We start from the raw sequence: 21643 nt of genomic DNA, 5'->3' as shown, positions 1-21643 counted from the left end.
GTGCTGCCTGGGGAAGGTCAGCCCCACAGGCCAGTGCAGCATTAAACTCTGGGAGGGCTGGTAGAAGGTTATTGAGGTAACAGAAGCAAAGGCCTCACCCAGTGCCTTAAGTGCTGAGTGTAGCTATTATGGTAATACATAGTTACTTGGCTAAAGATTGCTGCCATCGTCACACAAACACATACAGGAGAAACCCCCTAAAAGGAGTCTCCTCTTCGGAGGTCAGCGGTGCTGCTGGGAACCTGCTGCTTGCTGCAGCTCTTTATCAGGTAATCGGCTGCTAGAAGGAAAAAACGAAGTATGGTGTGAGCCCAGGGTTGCAGCGGCTGTGGCATGTGGTTTGGGTTGAGGTAAGGAGGCTGAGTTGTTTGGCAGTGGGCGGCCGTCTCTTGAGGATGCTGCAAAGGACCCATGCACGTCCCTCTTTCCATCACTTGTTCTGTGGCGCAGAGGTCTTGCAAAGGCTCTTCTCGGTGGGGTGTGGGGTGGGGTGCTGCCCTGGGGTGTGTCCTGTTTCAGCCCACATTGATGGACAGGCCAAGGGGCAAGAGATGCTCACTGTGCTGTCCCTGTTTGGCCTCGGCAATCCCGATGCGGGAGGCGATGAATGGCTGCTGGGCGCGATCTCTCTAATGAGATCCCTGTTAGACGAGGTGAGCTCCAGCTGTGCATCGGCACAGCTGGGTGGTTTGTGTCCTCAGATGTGCCCTGGGTTGTGCTGGGAGCATCGCGCTGCTCCCAGCCACTGTGCAGGCGAGAGCACAAGTGCCAGTGCTTTTGCAGCTGAATATCCACTCTGTAGTTCAGTTTGGCTGCTCTCAGCACCCTGTCGCCATGGTTTTATCTAGATGACTTCTCTGCTGCAGGAGCAAACAGTAAATTTCCTGACTCTACTACTTTTAGACCAAAATTTGGGAGGTAAAAACCTCTAGAAACTTTGTTTTCTGGTATTGAAAGCCTGCCATTTGCCACAACGGCAGCTGTTCCTTGGTTCTCCTGTATCAAATACAGACAAGCGTAGTGTTGCTGTGCAGTAATGTCCCCAGCTCCTGCAGTGGTCGGGTGAGCAGGGGGCAGTGGGGGCTGCCGGAGCCCTCTGCGGGTCTGCGCTATGCTCTTACCGCATCCTGGTCACGCAACCACGGATACTGAGAACAAGCATCAGCTGGAGTCACCTGTGGGAAACCACGTGCAGTACCATGGGAAGGGGGTTGGACAGGGGCGTATGCTGTTTTCTTTCGTTTTTTTAAATTATTCGTTTTCACTGATGGAGCTGTAAAGCCATTTCTTCCCAGCTGTTAACGAGGAGCTGTGCAGCAACCTAGGTTTGTTGCCGCGCAAAGGCTGATTTGCAGCTGGAAAGGTTCAGGGGTCCAATACTCACCCAAGTTATATGTTATTAAGCAAACGTGGTGGGGAGGTAGGGCTGTTAGCTGGGTCTATGGTCCTGGCTCCGGCCACAGCCCATTCCCAGCACATACCAAGCTGTGGGTTTCCACCGATGGGATCAGAAAATAACTCTGTGTTTTCCAAACCAGCCACGTGTTGGCTTGCCACAAGTTTCCCTTTTGTGGGAGGCAGGGCTGGCGTTTAAACAGCAGAAGCTGAATTACGTGAACAAATGTCGTTTTTCACATTTAGCTTCACAATTAGTGGGAGTTTTTCCCACTAATTCAGATTTTGTCTAAAAATAAAGTGGGTTTGTTTTCGGTGTAAAGGGGAGACCAAAGGCTAGAAGACAGGCAGATACCTTGGTGTCAGATGTTTCATACGTGGCGCGTGGCATCCCGCAAGCACCCTCGTTAACGCATAGCCTCATCAGCTTGCCTTAACAAAATGTTCTGGCATCTTCCCTTCTCTCCTTGTCACTTCTCCGGAGGGAACGTGGCTTGTTCTGCTGGCAGCGTGAGCCTTGTTTGCTTAGGCGGAGGCAGAGCTAATTATTTCTATTTATTTCGTCAAACTTTCTTGATGTTTCATTTGAAGGCTCTGCTTGAGCTTTTTCATTTGCCTCCAAGCCTCTGGGAGTCACTGGTGTCCCTGGAGCAAGCCTGGTGGGAGATGCATTGGTAGGCATCAGGAGAGCCGGTGTCCGTGCGGATTCTGGACCTACCTTTGGGATGTGTCCTCATTTTCTCTTAGCTAATTGTTCTTGGTGCTCTGCACAGCCACGCCATGGCTGAAACCTGGAGTGCTTGTCCTTGGTGTGCAAGAAAGCCTCCTGTCCTTCCCAAGGAAATGCTTTGGGAAGAAACAGAGCTCCAGAATGGTTGTTTGAAAACAAAAAAACCCCACCACCCACAAAAAAGACAAAATACAAAACAAAAATAAAGCCCCCAAACCCCAAAGGAAACCTGGTGCTGCTGAACGAGGAGTTAAACTTTAGCAGGGGAGGGTTGAAGATGAGCAAAACAATATGAAAAGGAAAGGCAGAGGTTGGGAAAATGAGATATTATAAAGGTACCCAGAACTGATTTGTAAAAACGAGTAATTAATGCCCTTAAAAGTTGCATGGGTAAGCAAAGTAGTGAAGTGAGGAATCTGTTTATAGCTTTCAGTGGGAGCAGCCAAACTCTTCTTATCGATGTGCTAATTAATTTATTGAGGCTCTTACTGGCAGTTGCCTCTTTCTTTCTGGAGAGCTTGCCAAGGGGTGAGCATCCCTTGGGCTGGGCAAGTTTAGCTCTGGGGGTAACTGCAGACACTTATGTGCAGTGCAGCACCACAGACCCAAAGGGGATGGGATGCTTCCCCGGCTGTGCCGTGCACCCTGGGGACATCAGGCTTATTTTGGCTGGCATGGGGCCGTGCTCTGTTTTGTCCCCTCAGTTACTCTGGATTTTTTTTTAATATTTAATGTATTTTTGTTCCTGGTGTGGCGATTTCCCTGCCTTTCTCCTAACCGCTGTTCTTGACCCCCTCTTTGCTTTGGAGGAGGAGTTCAGGTGTCTCCAAACAATGCCCTGGGAAGGGGTTAAGATGACTGATGGTATTTTTGCTGCCTTATTGCCCTGTGTTGGGTTGTTTCCCCTCTGTGTCAGGGATGTAGTTGGGAAGGGAGTGACATCCCTGGTGTGAAGTGTGTGCTGCCTTGCACTTTCCTCTCATCCCTTCTTTCACCTCTATCCATGGGCAAGTGCTGGGAGGGGGATTTCAGGGACTGCTGGGGCAAAGCTCTTCCCGCAGCAAAAATGTGCTGAATAGAGCATGCAAATAAAGCGTTTCACTCTGACAAGGCTTTGGATGTACTCTCAGACACAAGCATCTCCTGTCTGTAGAGCATCATCTATTAGCCAAGGAGCGATGCTCGGTGCGGTGTTTCTGGCAGCGCTCCTGCACCTTTCACTCTGATGTGCAGCTCCCGAGTCTAATATTGCTGATATTCCCGCATCCAGCCTCTTAAGCTGCTACCTGTCTTTGCCAGGCTGCCTGGCCATCCTCCTGCCAGCCGGAGGGGGGGACATGGATGCTCCAGCGCTGTGCCCACCTGGGAGGCAGCCTGTGAAGGTGCTGCACCATCTGCCGGCACGCATGCTGCTTGCATGGCCCTGCCTGTGCGGGCCGCTGAGTGCGGGCACCGGCTGGCTTTTTGGTTTTTTGGTGAATGCACCGGCTGGCTTTTTGTTTTTTTGGTGAATGCACGGCTGCCTGCTGGGCTGGGTGGGGGAGAGCTGTGCTGAGGGTTGGAGGTTGTGTTTCCAGCTGAGCTGTGCTATGCCAGCCCATCTTATTCCTCCCAATCCTCTGTAAAAGCAAAAAACCAAACCTCAACAAAAAAGTGGAAAAAACCCAAACAATAGAGGAAACCCAAACAAAAGCAGCGTGGGGGTGGTTTCCCCCAGGTCTCCTCTTCTCCTGTCCGTGAGACAGTGGGGGGGCTCATCGTGCTGTGGTCTGGCTGTGGCGAGCTGTGCTGCTCCGGGGACCTGGGGCAGGGCTGGGTGCAGGGCTGGGAGCTGCAATTCAAGAGGTGCAGGGGTGCCCAGATTGGGAAGGAGAAGGGAAGCACTAAGGCAGGAGGTGCTGCCCCTTGCCCTAGCCGTGGGGGTCTAGTGCTGCATGCCCTGTGCCTGGTTTGGGAGGGTCTAGCCTGGCAAACCTTCCAGTTTGCATGGGAGGGAGGGAGGGAACTGGAGGGTGAACAGAGCAAAGCCCTGAACCTCTCTCTCTGTCTTGTGCCCCTCCAGAGTGATGAGCTACGACAGCACCAAAGATGCTGGGATTCGGCGCGTACTCTGTCAGCGCCCCAGCGCCGGGCAGGGTGGCTGAGCTGGACGCTGCCTCCCCCCGTTACGTCCTGGCCCTGCCAGAGGAGGAGACCTGGCGCAAGCACCGGCTGGGGCTGATGCAGACCACCCAGTCCTGCAACCTGCTGGAGCCCGAGAGCCTGGCCGAGGCCCTGGTCTCGCGCGCTGCCAGCTTCGATGCCCTCTACGAGTCCCGGTCTCGGGATGCCGATGCCGGCACGGAGACCAGCAGCACCTTGGACCTGGGGCTCGGCCAGTATGTCCCTGTGAGCCCGGACGTTATCAAGCGCCGGCGGGGCGGGCTGATCGAGCAGAGGGACATTATCAAGGCACATGAGGCGCACAAGATGCAGAGCACACCGCAGGCGCGGAGGAAGGAGTGGGAGTAAGTACCGGAGAGCCCCCAGCCCAGGTGGGCAGCCGGGGGGAGTGGGAGTGTTCATCGTCCTCCGCGGGGCTGGGGAGGGTCATGTCGGCATCACCCCTGTGGAGCAGCCAGCACCACCTGTGTTTGAGCTGGGTTGCTTTTCCCTATTGCCTTTGTTTTCCAGGGCAGACTTTGAAAGGCAGAGAACAACCTGAAACACAGGGAACAAATTTATTTTTTCTCCCTTCCCGTCCTGCCAAACCTCTTCCTGGGTCCTTTCTTCTCCCTGTGCTCTTGAAACTGATGGGATGAGTGGTCCTGCCTCTAGCAGTTGGGACCTTGTGCACAGCTCATCCTGCCCCAGGGCTCAGCACATCCCGCAGGGCTTGGGCTGCTCTGAGCCGGCTGGACCATGGTATTTTTCTGGTGGGGTGGATTTGTGGGGTGCGTGGGAGAGATGGAGAGAGAGAGTGGCGTGCTGGGTATGGGAGGCAAATATTTGTCAGGTGAAGTGGTTGGCGAAGCCTCTCTGGGCTCCGAGCTGGAGGGTGGCATCTGATGGGAGTGGTGCAAAGGGGCCTCTGTGGATGAAGGAGCTCCCCAAATTGTGGGGTGGTTAGTGGGACATTGAGAAAACTTGGGAGTTCTCCATCTTGGTAGTCCTCAGGGCAGTTTCCCTAGGTTGTGGTGGGGCTTTTGGATGCATTTGGGCTTATTGCCTTCTGCTTTTACTGTGGCTTGAGCCCTGCTGCGAGGGGTTTTGTATTTAACCCTAAGAAGTGGCCAAGCCCCCCTGAATTAGAGCAATCTAATGAACTTGGGAAAACAGAAACGAAGTGCTTAGTAGAGCTAGAATCCCACTCCTTTTGTTTACTATTTTCCTTTAATTAACTTCTTACTGTGGCTTGCCTCAGTTCTGTGAGAAAACCCCAGCTCCAAGTCCTGGATTGTTTCCCCTCACTGCGCAACCACGGCTGCAGCCACGCTGCAATACTGCATTTAAATTACAGGGTTCCCCCCTTGCGTCTACTTGGCAACATTGCCTGGGATGAGCTGCTGCAGCGTGTCCTGCTCCAGCATCCCCAGTCGGGAGCAGCTCCCTGCCTTGGGCACTTTATTTAGGGAATAATCAATCCATTATAATATACCTGAAGGAGGTGGGAGCCTCTGTGTTAATTAGATGTGGCATGTCGCTTTGGTGAGATCCAGGCCAGTGCTCCTTTTGTTTGAAGCGGGTAGGATTTCTTGGGGATGCTTTGCATGGTAAAACTGCTTGTTGGTAAGGCTGAGGCTGCTCCTGCCTTTTTTTGGAAGACAGCCCATCAGCCAGGTGGGCTCTCCACGGCCCTTTCGGCTCCGTGCTCCTTCCTTTGTGCCCAGGGAACCTCCTGGCCGGTGACTCAGAAAGCCCCGTGCAAGGGAAATAAATTGACATATGGGCTTGAGCAAGCCTTCGGTGCCTTGTTATCTTTCGCGACCCACCAGGGATGCCAGATGAATAAATCATGGCCGGGCAGGAAGCAGAGGGATGGCCTCGTTAATTGTCAGCTGGCGGAGTGAGCTCCTAGAACGGCTGCTCGCTAATTAACTGCCTGGAGGACTACAGCTCTATTTTGTGGCAAGGAGATGAAGCTGGAGCCCTTTCTGCAGGTACTGCGTGGGATGTGCCCCTTTTGCCGCCCTCAGCTGCTCCATCTAGCAGTAACTCCAACACAAAACCTAATGTTTCTGTCTTTAATGCAGCAGGAGCACACAGATGGCTGTGCCGGCTGCTGCTGTCCCAGCCTGCTTCATCGGGTGTTTCCCTAGGCCTGGTAGGGTCTCATCTTTGCATTTCCCAGCTCCTGGGTGCTTGTGTTGGCATTTCAGCTCATTTTGCAACAGTTTTGTGGGTGTGCGTGGGAAGTCACATCGAAGGCCGGCGTCCCTGAGATTTGGGACGGGCTGCCCTACCTGCGGGGCTCTGCACTGCAGGAGATGGAGATGCTGGTGCTTTGCAGAAGCCCCTGGTGCTGGGGGGATGCGAGGCTCTGGCACTATATGGCTGCCTTGGGCTTCACAGACTTTGTGTCCCACTGAGGACCAGGGAGCCCCACTGCCCATCTCTGGCAGGTCCTGGTCGGCACGGCAGGCTGAGCCCCACCGGGCTGGGTCCGTGCCTCCCCCAGGGCCAGGTGCCCTGACACCCTCCAGCCTGCAAAAACCGTGTGCCAGAGGCTCCCGCTTTAACATCAGACTCTCAAACCAGGGATGTTTCCCCAAAAACTTTGCCAAAATCCAGGCTGGTGTGCAGAGCTGGTATCCCCAGTACTGTGGATGTTCTCTGGGACTAGATGGATAGCACGTGGAAGGGAGGGAAGCAAATTAATATCCTTATCTATAATTTTATTAGTAATAGTGCGATCTCCTTGTGGTTTAATTTTTGGGTTGGCTCATCTCACATGCTTTGAATCGCTCTAGGGGCTTTCACCTGGGAGGTCTGGTTCTCTCTCCTGGTGAGCAGCCGGGGTGGTATTTTCCCATGGCCCTGGCATGGCAGTGGGAAGCAAATGAAACACGGGGAACCTGAGAGATGGCTTTTCTGCACACCCCAGGGGGGATGGCCGGCTTGCCTGTGGAGCCAGGGCAGCCCCAGAAGAACTCATTTATTATTATTTTATTTCTCTAATTTTTTTCCCCTTCCACGTTGCCAAAACTGGATGAGTTAAATCGGGGTGGCTCAGAGAGGTCTGCACCTCCGTCGTAAGGATTCTGGGGAGTTTTTGCTTAAATGTGGTGCTCTGAGCGCTGTCTGTCTTGTGCAAGTGAACTCTGAGATGTGTTTCTGGTGTGATGCTACTGGGCATCCTCTGCCTTGGTCAGGGCTCCGGGAGTGACTGGGTAGCTGCTGGTGGTCCCCTCGGTCTCCTGTTTGCCTGGGTGGCACACAGTGGGGTGGGCACGGGGGGTGAGTGCTGTGTGTGCCTCTCTTCTGCTGCACGAGAGACCTCTGCTCCCCAGGAGCAGCCTCGTCTTTGCAGATGCCGCATTCCTGGTGTGTGGCCAGATGTTTGCGTGCAGCTGCTCTTGTGCTGCGTTGCAGTGAGAGAAGGGAAGCAAAGGGTTTTTCTTACCAGTGTCAGCACCAGTAGGTCTGACCCTTGCCAAGCCTCTGCTGGATTTTGCCAGTGAAAAAAACCCACAAGTGAAACGTGCTTTCCCCTTAATAAGAAGGAATAAGAGTAGGAGGGGGGGAATGCTCTTTTTGCTGTTTGTTTTCTTTTTTCTCTCTCTCTCTTTTTTTTTTTTTTTTAATGAGGAAACTGAGGCAGAGAGCAAACATTATCTGCTAAGCATGTGTGGGACAGTGGCTCTATGGGAGGCTTAACTTTACGGTGAAGGGTACATGTCCCAGCCCTCCTTGTTCTGGACAAAGGAACTTAAGCCCAAGGCAGATGTTAAACCCCATTTTCCAGAGTCCCATCCTGACGCCCTGCCCTTTCATCCCGCTGTTCACGTGTTGGGGTCAGGGATGGAGGTATACAGAGATACCTGCTGCGCTTCACGGCTTGGTGTGCTGGTGCTGCGTGGAGCGGTGGTGGTTGAATCACCAGTGTCTTTGCTCTGTGTGTGGCAGCATCGTTTGGATTACATCTGGCTGAGAGCTCAAAAGACAGGTTCCTTGTCAAAATAGGCAAACAGGGATCCTCCTGCAGCTTCTCCAGGCTAAGCAGCTGCTTCCTTAGCTGATAGTAAGGACAGGCAGAGCCACCTAGGGAATGTCCCAGAAAAGCCTCAAGCTGTTTGCAGCAGACAGGACCCACACCTGCCTTGCATGGCTTAAAAAAATCACACGTACATGGATATTCCTTGAGCTTAGCTTGTGCAATGTGGGGAATGCAAGCTGTGCCCATGTTTTGGAATGTCTACAGCAAGGATGTATGGAAAAGCCTGATTCCCAGATGTTGGGCAGGGAGCGTGGAAGCAGAGGAGACCAGAGGGAAAGTAACTGGGTCTTGGTACTGTTTGGAGGGGATAGTGTGGAGGGTGGGGTGCTGTAATTCAGCATTGGAGTACCTGGGTGTGGGTGGCAGGTTGCAGTGTGCTGCGGGAAGTGATGCGCTCTGCCCACAGTGCAGGACCGTGCTCCTGAAGGATAATAGGGTCATTAAAAATGATCTCTTGTCTTGCAGCATCTTGGAGTTAATGGCTTTGTTAGGAGTTTGCTAGGTCTCCCTTGCATGTATGATCTGCAGTGAGGTCCCTGTAGCCCATCTGGGAGCCTGTGGTCCATGGAGGGGCAGAACAGGAGAGCTTTCTGCTGCCTGCTCAGACCCATACCTGCAACGCAGACTGCGGGAGCCTTTTGGGCTGGACCGTAATGTTACTGCAGCTCTGCCTTCCCGTGGCTTTATTGGAAGAAGCAAGAGAACGGAAGAAACTGAAAATGCACGGGTGTTGTTAACAGATCTCAGCGGCTCTTTATGACTTGGCAGTCTCTATCTGGTTCCTAGACTACTCTGCATCCCAGATTACAAATTAAGCTGATTTTTTTTTTTAATCTTTTTTTTTTTTTTTTTTTTTTCTCTTTTCCTTGGTGCTGAATGAGACAAAGGGCCCCCTTGGAGTGTGCTGGGCTGCTAACCCCACTGCTGCTCCCCAGCATGTATTTCCCAGCATGTTGCACCATCTGGGATTAATTGGCTGCAGTGATGGAGAGGGCAGGAATATGTATGGGGTGGCACTGCCTCTTGCTGGTGAGGCTGCCTGGGGAATGCCCCCAGGCTGGGGTTGCTTTGGCAGCAGCGTGGCCCTGGCTGGACCAGAGCCCACCACCCTGGTCCTCCTCAGATCTGCAGGGAAGGGACAAGCCCCAGGGTGGCTCTGAGCTGCTGTTGCTGATGTTGGTATCTCCACAGCATGGTTTTGGAAAGAGGTGTTGGATGTGATGGGTGTTGCTGCTGTGCTGTAAGCAGCAGCCCTGCTCTGTGCAGCTCCTGCCCACCCGAGTGGGCTCTGTGGGGGGCTGCTCAGTGCTGTCCTGCTGCAGCGTGGGGTTGGGGGCAAGGGGCTGGAGGAGGGCGCTGGTTCTTCGCTGCAGTGTTGGTGTTGAGAGGGACCTGTGAAACAGCAGCCCTTGTTCCACCGTGGGAGCTCCTGGGGAAGGGAGAAGGTGCCCTGGCATCTCCTCCTGGTCTCAACTCTTGCACCAGTGTCCAGTGGTCATCCCCCCTCCTCATGCCTCCCTCCCCGCCCCTGGCCTGGGCAATAGATGACTTTCCTCCTCCAGCACCTGTGCCATGTCGGTTGCTGTCAGAGGCAGCGTAGCCATGTCCTTCTCCACCGTGGGCTCTTGTTCAGACTCCCAGCTTGGGGGAGCAGGAGTGTCAGGGCAGTGCAGTTGGCAGGAGCTGCAACTCTGTGGGCGAAAGCCCTGAGGTGTCTGCGACCAGCGAAGCCAGGATTCCATACCTTGGAGCATCCTTTATGGACATACACCCACATCCCCTCTGCAACCCCCGGCAAAGTAATTAACCTCTCTGAGAGCCTAAAAAGTGCCTCTCAGTTAAGACTACTCTCCCTGCTTATGCTTTATCCCACAAGAGTAGTGATGCAGTGGTAGAAAGGGCGGTGGATGCACTGAAGTACAGCTTTTTATGATAACTTGTCCTTGAGCAGAAAGGAAGCATCTCTCTGAGGTATCTGCCCTGGACCTCCCTGTGCTCTGCCCCCTTCCCTTCAGTGCAGACCAAGGTTTAGATTTGTGGGGAGGAGATAGTTTTCTGACCTGGGATGAACTTGTGTTCCACTGAATATCCAGGCAACAGCAAAGAAATTGCAGTATCTTTCCCTGAATTTCCTCAGGGTCTGGGTTTCTGGCACACCCTGAAGGGATCCCCTTGCTGAATTAATTTAGGTGACTTTGCAAAACCTCCCACAGGCTGCCGGGAGGGTGGGCAGTTACGGTCAGTCCCAGCCTTCCCACGTGGCTGAGGCCACTCTTCCAGGGACCTGGGCTTGTTAGGAGCTGGTTGTTGAACACGGAGGACAAGGTGGTTCCCAGCAGATGTCTCTGCTCTGGGGGTGCTGCCTTGCGTTTTGTCACCGCATCCTGGCATGCCTCGTTCCTGCTCCCCACGCTGGAGTCTCAGCTGCGGGTGTCGGGATGTTGTTAGCACGTCTCAGGGCTGCGTCAGAGCCATGCATCGTGCTGGGGCTGGTTGTGCTTCCAGGAACCAGCTTCCCAGCTCACCAGAGTGAGCTCCCCTCTTGGCCTGGCCATGACTCGGAAACACTGGGTTGCTGGGAGGCAGCGAGGTGGGAAAGAACCTCAAGCAGGGTCACTTAGACCAGGTTGCCTGGCACTGTGGCCAGGTGGCTTTGGAGTATCTCCAAGGATGGAGACTCCACAACCTCTCCGGGCAGCCTGTCCCAGATCCTCAGTTCCCCTCACAAGCAAGTTTATTCTTATGTATGGGGTTTTTTATTGCAGTTTGTGCCCATTGCTTCTTGTTCCAGTTGCTGGATGCCACAGAGCCTGGCTCTGCCTTTGCTCCCCACTGTCAGGCATTCATACGCATCGATAAGATCTGCTGTGAGCCTTTTCCAATCAGGCTGAGCCAGCCCCAGCTCTCCCTGCCTCTCTTTGTAGGGCAGCTGCTTTACGCTTTTAGTCACCTTTGCTGGAATTGCTCCAGTTAGTCCGTGTCTCTCCTGTCCTGAGGGGCACAGCACCCTGGATGTGGCTCACCGGGGCTGGGCAGAGGGGAAGGGTCACATCCTTGAGCTGCTGGTGGTGCTTTGCCTGATGCAGCCCAGGAGGCTGTTGGCTTCTTTGCTGCTAGAACGTGCTGCTGGTTTGTGGTCACCTTGGTGTCCACCAGGTCTCTCAGGGCTTTCTCGGCTGAGCTGCTTCCCAGCCGGCATGTCCCAGGTTGCTCTTCTCTGAGTGCTGGGGAAGGGGCTGGAGCACCAGGCTGGTGGGGGGTGGCTGGGGGGGTCAGCCTGGAGAAAAGGCGGCTCGGGGGGGACCTTATCGGTCCCTACAACTGCCTGACAGGAGGGTGTAGCCAGGTGGGGGTCGGTCTCTTCTCCCAAATGACAAGTGATAGGACAAGAGAAAACAGCCTCAAGCTGTGCTGGGAAGGTTTAAATTGGATATTAGGAAGAAATTCTTCACTGAAAGGACTGTCAAACACTGCAACAGGCTGCCCAGGGAGGCGGTGGGATCGCCATCCCTGGAAGTGCTTAAAAAATGTGTAGATGTGGTGCCTAGGGACATGGTTTCATGGTGGACTTGTCAGTCCTGAGTTAATAGTCGGACTTGATGATGTTAAAATGTCTTTTCCAACCTAAATGATTCTGTGATTCATACTGTTTTGCTGCCTGTTTCTCCAGGCTGCTGAAGTCCCTCTGGATGGCAGCACAACCCTCCGCTTCATCACTCCCAGTTTTGTATCAGCTCCCCGCACCGTGAGCAGCGTTCGGCGCAGGGTGCGTGTGGTGAAACTTCTGCTATTCATTACTTGTTTGCACCCTCATCCTTTCCCTCTCCTGGAGGAATCCAGCCTGTTCCTCTCTCCCAGGCAGCTCCCTGCTGTCTTTATGTGATTCTGATGGGGGGGGAGCTCTTTGGCCAGGAGGTATTTGTTGGAGAGGTGCTTTCCAGCCCCTCAAGTGTATATGGTTCACATTATTTTCCATTCATTGTTTCTAAGGTGTAGTATAACCCACCCCTTCATACTACTTGTATTTAAGAGATGACAAGGTAGTAAGATAACTCAGGATGGAAGGAACCTCAGGAGGTATCTAGTCCAACCAGACTATAACTTATTTTTCATTTAATTCAATGTTTTACATTGTAAAACATATATGTCTCATTGCACGCTCCCAAAATGGCATTTTCTTCATTTGAGACTACAGAGTCTTCAAACCAGGGAAAGATTTTTGAAAGTTTGGTGAAAACTCAGCTGTAAATATGAGTGTACAGCCTGTCCCCAGAGGGACTTGCTCCTTGCAGATGTATCCGTACACGGAAACGGCACCTCCACCAACTACACAAATGTCAGCAAGAGTGAAATTTCTGCTCTCTCTGTGTGTGTGTGTGGGACAGGATCTCAGTTGAGCTGCCTCCAAAGAGTTATGGGCTGTTCTGCACTTGTCAGTTGGTCCTGCCTTGTTCAAAAGATGTTTGACTGCATTTGTGCATGACAAACATAAATCCCTGGCTTGGACTGCTTGCACTATGTGAAAGCAGAAAAAAAAAAATCCATGTGAAAAGCTAGGAAGGTCCCTGAATTTGTACTAAAGCAGCTTTCAAATGTGGGTCTTGATATCCCAAGGTGACCTTTAAAACATCAAGAGCCCTTTCTTACAAGAGTAGAGAGGAGAGATGTGTTTCTTGTCTTCACTTATCTTTTGCACACTCGATGGGAAAGTTTGCTCCAATCCTTCAGCGCCGGGTTAGGAGTGCGTGGGTGACCCAAAACACGTCACTGTCTGTTGCCTGGCTGGCTTTGGGCTGGTGACACCAGCAAGGCTCTCTGGCTTTAACTGGGAAAGACATGCTGGTGCTTATCCCCAGCCATGGGAGACCATGGAGCCAAAGGAGTTCAGTGTGGCAGCGACCTTGCTAAAACACACCTGAAAGAGCTGGTGGTGTCTCTCATCTTTCGTAACTGCCACTAACCAGCCGTGTGAAGGTTGCTTGGTGGAAAGCAGGTCCCCTGCAAGCTTGGGGCATGCCGCTGTGGTGGATGATGCTGTAATGAAACACGCGTCATCTTTGTCAGCTCTGATACAAACCATGAGTCTTTTATTTTATTTTTATTTTTTTTTTTTGTCATCAGAGGAGCTTCACGGGGGTAATTTTTTCCCCTGCTACAGTTCATGAGACGGTAAGACAGTAGCTAACGTGTTGTAACTGTCTTCTCTGTGCATTTGCTTGAGTGGAAATAAGCCTAAAAATTCTTCAATGAACTTTTTCTCATTGAGGAATCGCACAAAACACGCTCAGCCGTGCTTTCCTGGGGATGGGCGAGGGTGTTTGCCTTCACAGAGGATGCTGAGCTGGTGACTGCTTGTCACCGCAGCAAGGGGGACAGTTTTTTCACACCTCCCAGCACCGAGTAGCTTTCGGAGAGAGGTTTTGCTCTTTGGCCTTTTCTCTTTCACAGGTTTGGAAGATGGAAGCAGCATCTCCTCCCTGGCTGTGTGCCAGGGATGGGGCTTCTCTGGCTGTCTTGAGCATCAGCTGCTCAGCACGACTTCAGACTTGGTGGAAAATTTTTTCAACAGCTTCATCTTCTCCTGGCTCTTGTCCTGACAATGTGATTTTATTGAAGCCACCCTGTTTGCTAGCAGGTTGCTTCTGAGAAAGCTGAGCCTGTGAATTTGCCTTCATTAGATTGGGGATGGAGTTGGTGGGTTTCTGGTCCAGCTTTCTTTTTGTTGCCGGGGGTATTTGCAGCCCAAAGGCAGGAGGCTTCTCTATCATCCTGCTTGCCAGTACTGTGGTGCTGCATTTCTCTGACTTGAGCCTTGCAGGGCAGGCAGAGGATCAGAGAAAGCACTGGATGGTCCTCGGGCACGGACCTGCCTTTTGTGGGGGCGAAAAGGAGATCTAAGGGAGAAAATCTCCCACTGGCTTTGGCAGGAGCCAACGCTGCTGCGCCAGAGGGGTCATGAGCATGCTGATGGAGAAAATGAGGGATTTCTGCTTTGGGTAGTGCAGGAGTTGAAAAAAGGCTTTAAAAAAATCCCTTTCCCATCCTTTGGCAGGCTAGAAATAGGCTTTCTCCTGCTGACTGTCTGCGGCTGGCCCTGGGGATGTCTTTTCTGAGCTCAGCCTCCTTGTTCCCATGCACAAACGTGTGTAAAGCTGGGCAGCTTGGTGTCTGGCTGGGGCAGGATCGGCCTCCCTTGAGCCCTGCGCTTCCAGGGCTTTGCTGGTGAGAATGGGAATATCCCCCTGTGCTCCTTCCCCTCCGTCATCTTCTTAGTTTCCTCTTTTCCATGCTGCCCAGCCCCCATATCATTCTCAAATATGATTTATTCCCATTGGATCCTCTTGGGTCAGCCTCTCTGGAAGTGCAATGCCCCAGATTGGACCCATCTGAGGATGGAGAGGTGGTATCTCACCCGCTGCCAGCTTGGTTAGTGCAGGGCTGGGATGCTCTGCAGCTTAGCTGAGGGGAGAGGTTGTGCAGAGGGATTTGGGGGTTGGAAGCGAGGATGGAAATTCGCTTTAATCTGATGGAAAAGCAGGGGCAGGCGGATAGCTGTTCTCTGGGAGGTGGGATTGCTGCGCGCCTGCCCGGAGCAGCTGGGATGCGGCTGCGAATGCTAATCAGAGCCCGACTTGCAAGGCTAAATAAAGCAGCAGGGCACTCCAGGCAATTTATTAATGGGTGATTATTTCAGGCCTCTTAGCTGAGCTGCAAAGCCTCCCAGCCTAAGGCAGAGTTAGCTCAAGGAGCACTGCAGTTGTCAGCGATGCTCGTGGTGGGACATTTTGGTAGGAAATCTGAGAGTGGGCAGCGGCAGGCCAGGGAATGCTTTCCTCCTGCATGGCATCGCTGTGGCTGGCGCTGGGGCAAAGCGATGCTGTCCCTAGTCTGCAGTGGTTTAGGGGGGATGAGGTCTTGCCTACCTTTACCTGAGCTGTCAGCAAACCCCTTGTGCTTGTTCGGGGGGTGTGTGCAGCTGCGAAGGTGGCTGTTGGTTTTGGTTTGGGCTTTTTTGGAAAGCATTGAGCAGCCTGTGGGGAGGTGGGTAAGTGCGGGCAAAGAACTTCACTGTGGCCAAGAGCAAGCACCAGCACAGACTCCTGTGCGTTTTGCAGGACTGGATGCACAGCCCTGCTGTGTCCCCATAAATGCACAAGACTGGAGGTTTCTTGACTGTCCTTTAAACCTCTCCCAGCTCTTTCATCCTGCGATCATTTGGTTGCTGAATCCCCCTTCGGTTCAAGACGCAGCATCCTTCTATTTTATCGGTGGCTCTGATGTATGAGCCACTCCAGTCCCACAGCAACGTGGTGTGGGGGAACATCCATCTTCAAGGCTCTGTGGTGGACTTGAGCACTTTTGGTGGCTTTGAGAAGTATGTGAGTTTATCTTGGGGTGCTTGTGATCCCAGGGTGCCGTGGGTGGTGGTGAGCATCAGGTCTTGGGCCACCTGAGCAGGACCTGGTGCTGGGCTGTGGCACCAGCATCTCTGTGAGCTTGGCCTGTGCCGGAGAGCATGAGAGAGCAGATTATACACAGCACCTGAGCCCTGTTCTGACAAGCCACCTGACTTATGGAGACACCTTTAGCGTGCCTCTCCTTTGCTCACACAGATGGATGTCACAACAGATCAGGTGCTGGAAAGCATCTGCAAGTGTGCAACAAGGGGAGGAGGAAAAGGGATGGAGGCTTACGGGTTTTCCTACATGGAAAATCATGGGTAATGCACACAATCATCTCTGGCATCTCACCCCTAGAGAAGCTGGGGACTGGGGTGGGACCCTGCTGGGGTGTGGGGACGTTGTGGGTTTGGGAACCTTGACTGGGACCTGCTGGGAACCACAGTCATGTTTGTTGGTGTTTTGCTTCAGGTTTGTGTTGCATTTTGCTTGGCAGCTGAGAACTGGAAGTTGTCTTGTGAAACGGGGCCAAAGATGCTCTGGGCTGGATTCTTGTAGGCAAATGCTTACCGAGAGGTTAGGAAAAGGGTCTCTGGGGTGGGAATGCAAGGTGTGCTGCACCTTGTGTCTTGGGAAGGGGCTGCAGGGGGGAAGGCTGGCTGAGAGCTGCTGTGGCACTGCTGCTTCTGCATGAGAGCTCATTGAAGGGGAGATATAGCGACCAAAATCCCCATTTCCAGAAGGTTGTTCCTCCATCCCAGGAAAGAGAGCTTTACAAGATCATTATCCCATTGATTCTAAAGATGCCAAGACTGGATGTTGGACTCATGGGTCTTGGTAATTAAAACCAGCAGTGTTTGTGAATATAAGTATGTTTTACGGCAATGTGCAGCAAATTATACTTTCAGCTTAAAGCAGTTTCAAGTTTTTCTGCTGCTGTGTGACACCTGGTGTGGTTGCTTCAGCCAAATGACCGGGAGGAAGCTGGTGGAGTAGTGGTGGCTGCTTAAATCTGGATGCATAGTTTATAGCTTGGGGTGAAATTTGCTGGCTTTTGCTAGTCTTCCAACCATCTAATTTCTCTGTGAATAAATTATGGTGCTGACCCCGAGAAGTCAGCCCTTTGGGTCTGTGTTGGGAATGGGTCCAGGCAGTTTTGAAAGATGCTGCTGCTAATCCCCTGGTAGTGCTGGGGAAGGCAGGTCCCGGTGAGGTGGGCAGCTTGTGGGGAGCGTTGCGAGTCGGGCAAGGGTGTTATCAAAAAGAATGAGCAGAGAGGAAACACTTGCCCTGGCTTGGGTGGGGGCTGCTGCGCTGCAAGGCAGTGCGGAGTCTCTGCAGCGTAGCCTAGGCTGTCATGCCTGTCCTGGGGCTTTGCTGGCAGGAGAGATGCCAACAGGGCTGTGGTGGCCTATGCCACAGCTGCTAACATCTGTGCAGATGAACATCAGGCAGAGTGTGATGGTCTCCTCCGGAGATGCTGTCCTGGAGCTGCTTGGCCCTTTTCCACTTGCATCCTGGTTGTCCATGGGTGATCTGCACTAGCCCGGGGAATCTGCCTCCCTGCTGCGGAGGTGCTTGGCTTGGCAGGGCTTCCCCTTTGCAAATGGGGAAAATATTTCTTCCTAATCCAGCAGGTAATGAATTTGTTCCTGGAAAAAAACCACTTCCATTCCTGCATGGTTATAAACATGTTTCTGAGTCACAGCTACCCAGTCCCAATTTGAAATTTGGCCAGAGCACCCTAGAAGGATTCTCATTTGATCTTTTTTTTTTTTTATTCCTGTCAGCATAGCTAAAGCCTTATTTAAAAAAATAAAATCGACTCAAGATGCCAAAAGCCACTTTCTAAGATGTGTGCGGCCCATCGAAGCTCCTGGGAATATCAGTCACAGAAGGAGAGGCTGTCCCCCCCCTGCCCCGTTCAGGCCCTGCCTGGGCTGCATTAAGGGTCTGTGCCCTGCCTGATGCTGTCCCTGGGATGAAGAGCAGCCTCTGGCTTTCTGAGCAACCCAGGGCTCGGCAGAGGATGCTTTTAACGATATCGCAGGTTTTTGGGGTGCCTGGACCCAGCAGCGCATCGATGGGAAACCTGGGCTGCCTGGGCGGCTGCTCCGGTGGCACAGAGCTGTGCGGAGGGATGCGGTAACTGCCGGGGGGGGCTTTGCATCCCCTTCAGCAGGCAAAGTGGGGGGTGGGAGGGCTTGGCTGTCCTCGGCTGCAGGCGGGGGAAGCGAAGCCGAGCGGGGGGGGGGGGGCTGGGGGCTGCAGGGAGGGGGCAGCGGCCGCTAGATGGCAATGCCGGAGCGGCGGCAGCGCGGCCACCGGCCGGCGGCGGGGGGAGCCCGGTGCCCCCGGTGCTGCCCCGCCGTGCGCGGGTAGGGGGTGGGGGCGGGGGGGACGGGACAAGAGGAGGCGGGGAGGAGGCTTGAATAACAGTATGGGCATGAGAAGAGGGTTAGCCTGGCTCTGTAAAACCCAGCGTGTCCCAAGCATCTTCCTGTCCTGGCACCCACTGGTGTCCTGTGTTCTTGGATTTCCTTCATTCACACACAAAAAAAGCCCAACAAAAACCAAACACAACCCAAAAAAGGAACCAACCAAGAAACAAACAGCCCTACATAGCTGGCTCTGAATCTCTGTGCCGTGTTGAATCATGCGGGCATCAGCCACGCTTCTCCCTGACTCACCGATCCCAGCGTGCTGGGGTCAGGGTCAAGATGAGAATGGCAATAAACATCCTGGGAAACCGAGCCTGCATCTCTTGGCATAGCCCGGACTTATTTATTTTTTTTTCTTCCCTTTCAATCTTCTCTTAAGGAGCTGCTTTCTCATAAATATCCCATCCTTTACCGTCTGAGCGGGAGAGAGGCTCCCAGCGGGGTCATCTTGTGCTCTGCTCTGCAGCAGCGAATATAGAGCAGAGCTGGGAGCGAGCCCCTGGGTGCAGGGGACAGCCTACTGCCCCAGCAGAGGTGTCCAGGTAAGGTGTGCATCCCTGCTTTGGGGGGGCAGGAGGAACACTGCCTGCCCCTTCGAACAGTGAGGCAGGTGTGATGCCTCTGAGCTGGGCAGGGGGGCAAGGGGGAGCGCTGGCTCCAGCCTTCTTCATCCCTCTCAGCCTCCGGGGTACCAGCCAGAGCCTCAGCATTTAGGCTGGGTGGGTGCTCGCCTGCGGGCTCAGGAGGATGGGAGAGGGCTGGGGGGGGCCGGGGGGGAGCTGAGGCAGGAGTCTCTGCAAGGCTGAGGAGCTCCTGGCAATTGGCCCAGCCTTGGGCTTAATTAACAGTGGCTTAAAGGTTGAAAGGTGGGAAGAGTGGCATGGCTTCTGATACCGCACTGGTGGTGGGGAGGAGGCAAAGGGGATGAGCCACAAATCATAATTGATTCGTTTAGAGCAGCGTCTTGCCTAGAATGAATCGAAGGGACTGTAATTAGTTGGTAGCTGGCGTGGCCTCCTTGCTGCCTGTTGTTAGTGGAATGAAAACCCAGGGTCATTCTGTCTTGCACTGGGGCTGGCTGGTGGCCTGGGAAGCATTTTGGGATCTCTTCACCTGTGCTGCAGTGTGGTGGTGACATAGCTGGGGGGCTTGCTGAAACCCCCCAATTACACTTACCTTTGTTAGAAAGCTAATTAGAGGAGCAAAGTCAAGTAGGGATGCAGCAGATGGGTATCGTCCTGGTGAGCTCTCCGTCTGGCTGAGGCTGGGGGAATGATCCCACAACCTTTTTTGTAAACACTCCTCTGTTATCTTGCTGAGGAGGGCCTGATCCTTCCTCTTCCTTGCCCAGCCAGCCCAAGGGGTCCTGGCAATGCACCTGTGAGAGCCTGGACCAAAAAGCGAGCCCCGTGGCTGTTCGGTCACAGTAGTGCCTGCAGGGTGGGGAAGTCTGTGGTGTGGTGCTGCCAGGCTGCACCTCTTGCAGCTTGAGCAGCTCTTGCCCAAATGAGTTAATAATTTATGTGATTAAGGTCTTCATTTATTTTAAATGTCTTTTTTTATTATTTTTTATTTTAGTTCCTCTAAGCACTCCTGGCTGCTCCACAGCGGATGTGGGGGACGTGGCAGTAGCTGCTGTGTTTGCAGAGCAGGTTTGCTGGTGGTGTGGTGGGATGGGATGGGAGAAGAGTGTCATGGGGATGCAGGGTGTCTTATGATGCTGGCTGGAGCTGAGGGTGCCCTTCCTGTGGGAAGGGCAGCTAGCAAGTGCCAAAGGCCCTGGGAAACCCTTTGGACACAGGGTTGGAGGGAAGCAGTGGGGGGATCCTGCATGTGAACAGCTTGTAGGGTGTGCAGGTGTGCTGAGCAGCAAGGCTGGTGCCCTGCCTGTTAGGTAGGGAGGACGTTGGGTACATCCTTGGGGAGCCACGAGTCCCCTGCATGTGCCAGAGGGGCCGGGGGGGTTCCCCAAAGGTGGGTAGGCAGGCAGCCCCTGCACCAGGGCACAGCCCAGCCCAGGGGACCCTGAGCATCCCTGGGTGACCTTGGCCCTCACACGGCTGCAGAGATGAGGGTATGGCTCCAGCCATGTCCCTAGTCCTCTGCTCATGGGGGGCAGTTGGATGGCTGGGGGGAGCAGGGTTGGAGCCTGGACCGGCCCTGGGGCCAGCCCCCCTACCCTGTGGTAGCTGCTGCAGGGACACATCCAGACAGAGTTGTTTACACCTCTCTGATGAGCTGCTGCTTCTTCTGGCCAACATCAAGTGTCAAAAAGAAAATACCGAGGGGGGGGGGGGCGCTTAGGAGGCTAATCTGTATGCGAGTGAGCAGGAGGGCTCTCCTCAAGCAGCCGCTGGCATCGGGGTGTCTCCAACGGGGAGCTGGGACCCTCAAAGTTTCCCAGGGGTGGGGGGACAGTGCATGTGGTCAAAGAGATGTTCAGTCCAGGCTGAGGTGGGGTGAGCCTCTTGCCTCCCCTGCAGGCAGGGGGGAGGCAGAGCCCCCCTTTGCCCCCCTCTGCCCCCCATTTTAGCCACTCACCTAGGAGCACCCATGTGCTGGAGAGCCCTCTGCAGCCGGGGTGGGGGGGCTTCTTGCAGGGTGGGGGCTCCCACATTGCCTTTGTTCCCTTCAGACCCTCCCCTCGCCTCTGATTTTCCTTTGCGGCAGCTCCCGTGCTTGCCAAAAGAATGCACTGGATGGAGCGAGGGAGCGAGGCGTGCGTGTGTGCGCGCTTGTGTGCGCGTGTGTTGCCACTGACTTCATTAAAGCAAGCTGTCCCCGAGCTGCAGAGGCGCGGCAGCCTTTAATTTCGTGGCCCGGCTCCTGCAGGAAGCCAGCATCGCCTTGCGCGCTCCTGCCCTGGCAGCCGAGGGCTGAGCATCCATCCCTGCCACCGCGGGGGCTCTGCCCGCTATCCCTGCCCGCTGCCCTGGGGAGCCCACGGATGGGTGGCCGGGCTCCCGCAGGCTGCTGAAGATGGAGTCGGGAGGAGGGAGTTGGACACTTGGCTCCAACTAGGCTGGACCACGCTGCAACCTGTTCCCCCGGCCTCCGCTGCGCTGGGTGCTGTACCAAATTGCGTCTTCCTTTGCGACGGGGCGGATGGAAGGACTTGGATCCCAGCCCTTTCCCTACCTGATCCCTGCCGGCGGGCAGTCCCCAGGCTCTGCCTGGCTGGTGGGGGGGTTGGAAGAGGCTGGTTTAGGCTTGCGGGCAGAGCGGTGGGAAGGATCGGGCTGGGTTTAACCCCTTGCTTCATGGTGGAAGGGTTTTAGGGACTGAGCTGCTGCGGCCTCTGCCGAGCCCCAAGGACGGCTCCCTGCCCTCCCTGCTGCCCGTGTGGCTGTTGGGGGGTCCCCGGAGGCAGCCAGCTGCCCCCCATGCCGTGCTGGAGCCGTGCATTACTGCCTCTCCTTCTCCACGCGTGTCCCTGCTCACCCGGAGGGATGGAGGAGAGACAGAGCTGAGCATCGCCCGG

The 21643-nt window shown here is 54.2% G+C and overlaps 1 protein-coding gene across 4 annotated transcripts in view; it reads left to right on the top strand.

Moving 5' to 3' along the window:
• The window catches only part of CACNA1E (calcium voltage-gated channel subunit alpha1 E), a 166608-nt gene that overhangs the window by 45766 nt on the left and 99199 nt on the right, over positions 1-21643 (top strand). For all 4 annotated transcript variants that reach the window (XM_056355657.1, XM_056355654.1, XM_056355653.1 and 1 more), the window contains exon 2: positions 4188-4632. In XM_056355657.1, coding sequence (XP_056211632.1) covers positions 4214-4632 — 419 coding nt within the window. In that variant the 5' untranslated portion in view covers positions 4188-4213. The remainder of the gene's footprint in view (positions 1-4187; positions 4633-21643) is intronic.

Source organism: Falco biarmicus, chromosome 11 (genome assembly GCF_023638135.1).
Source record: "Falco biarmicus isolate bFalBia1 chromosome 11, bFalBia1.pri, whole genome shotgun sequence".
In the NCBI taxonomy this organism is placed as follows: domain Eukaryota; kingdom Metazoa; phylum Chordata; class Aves; order Falconiformes; family Falconidae; genus Falco; species Falco biarmicus.
Note: the sequence above shows the minus strand (reverse complement) of the source record. Positions and strands in the feature narration are given on the sequence as shown.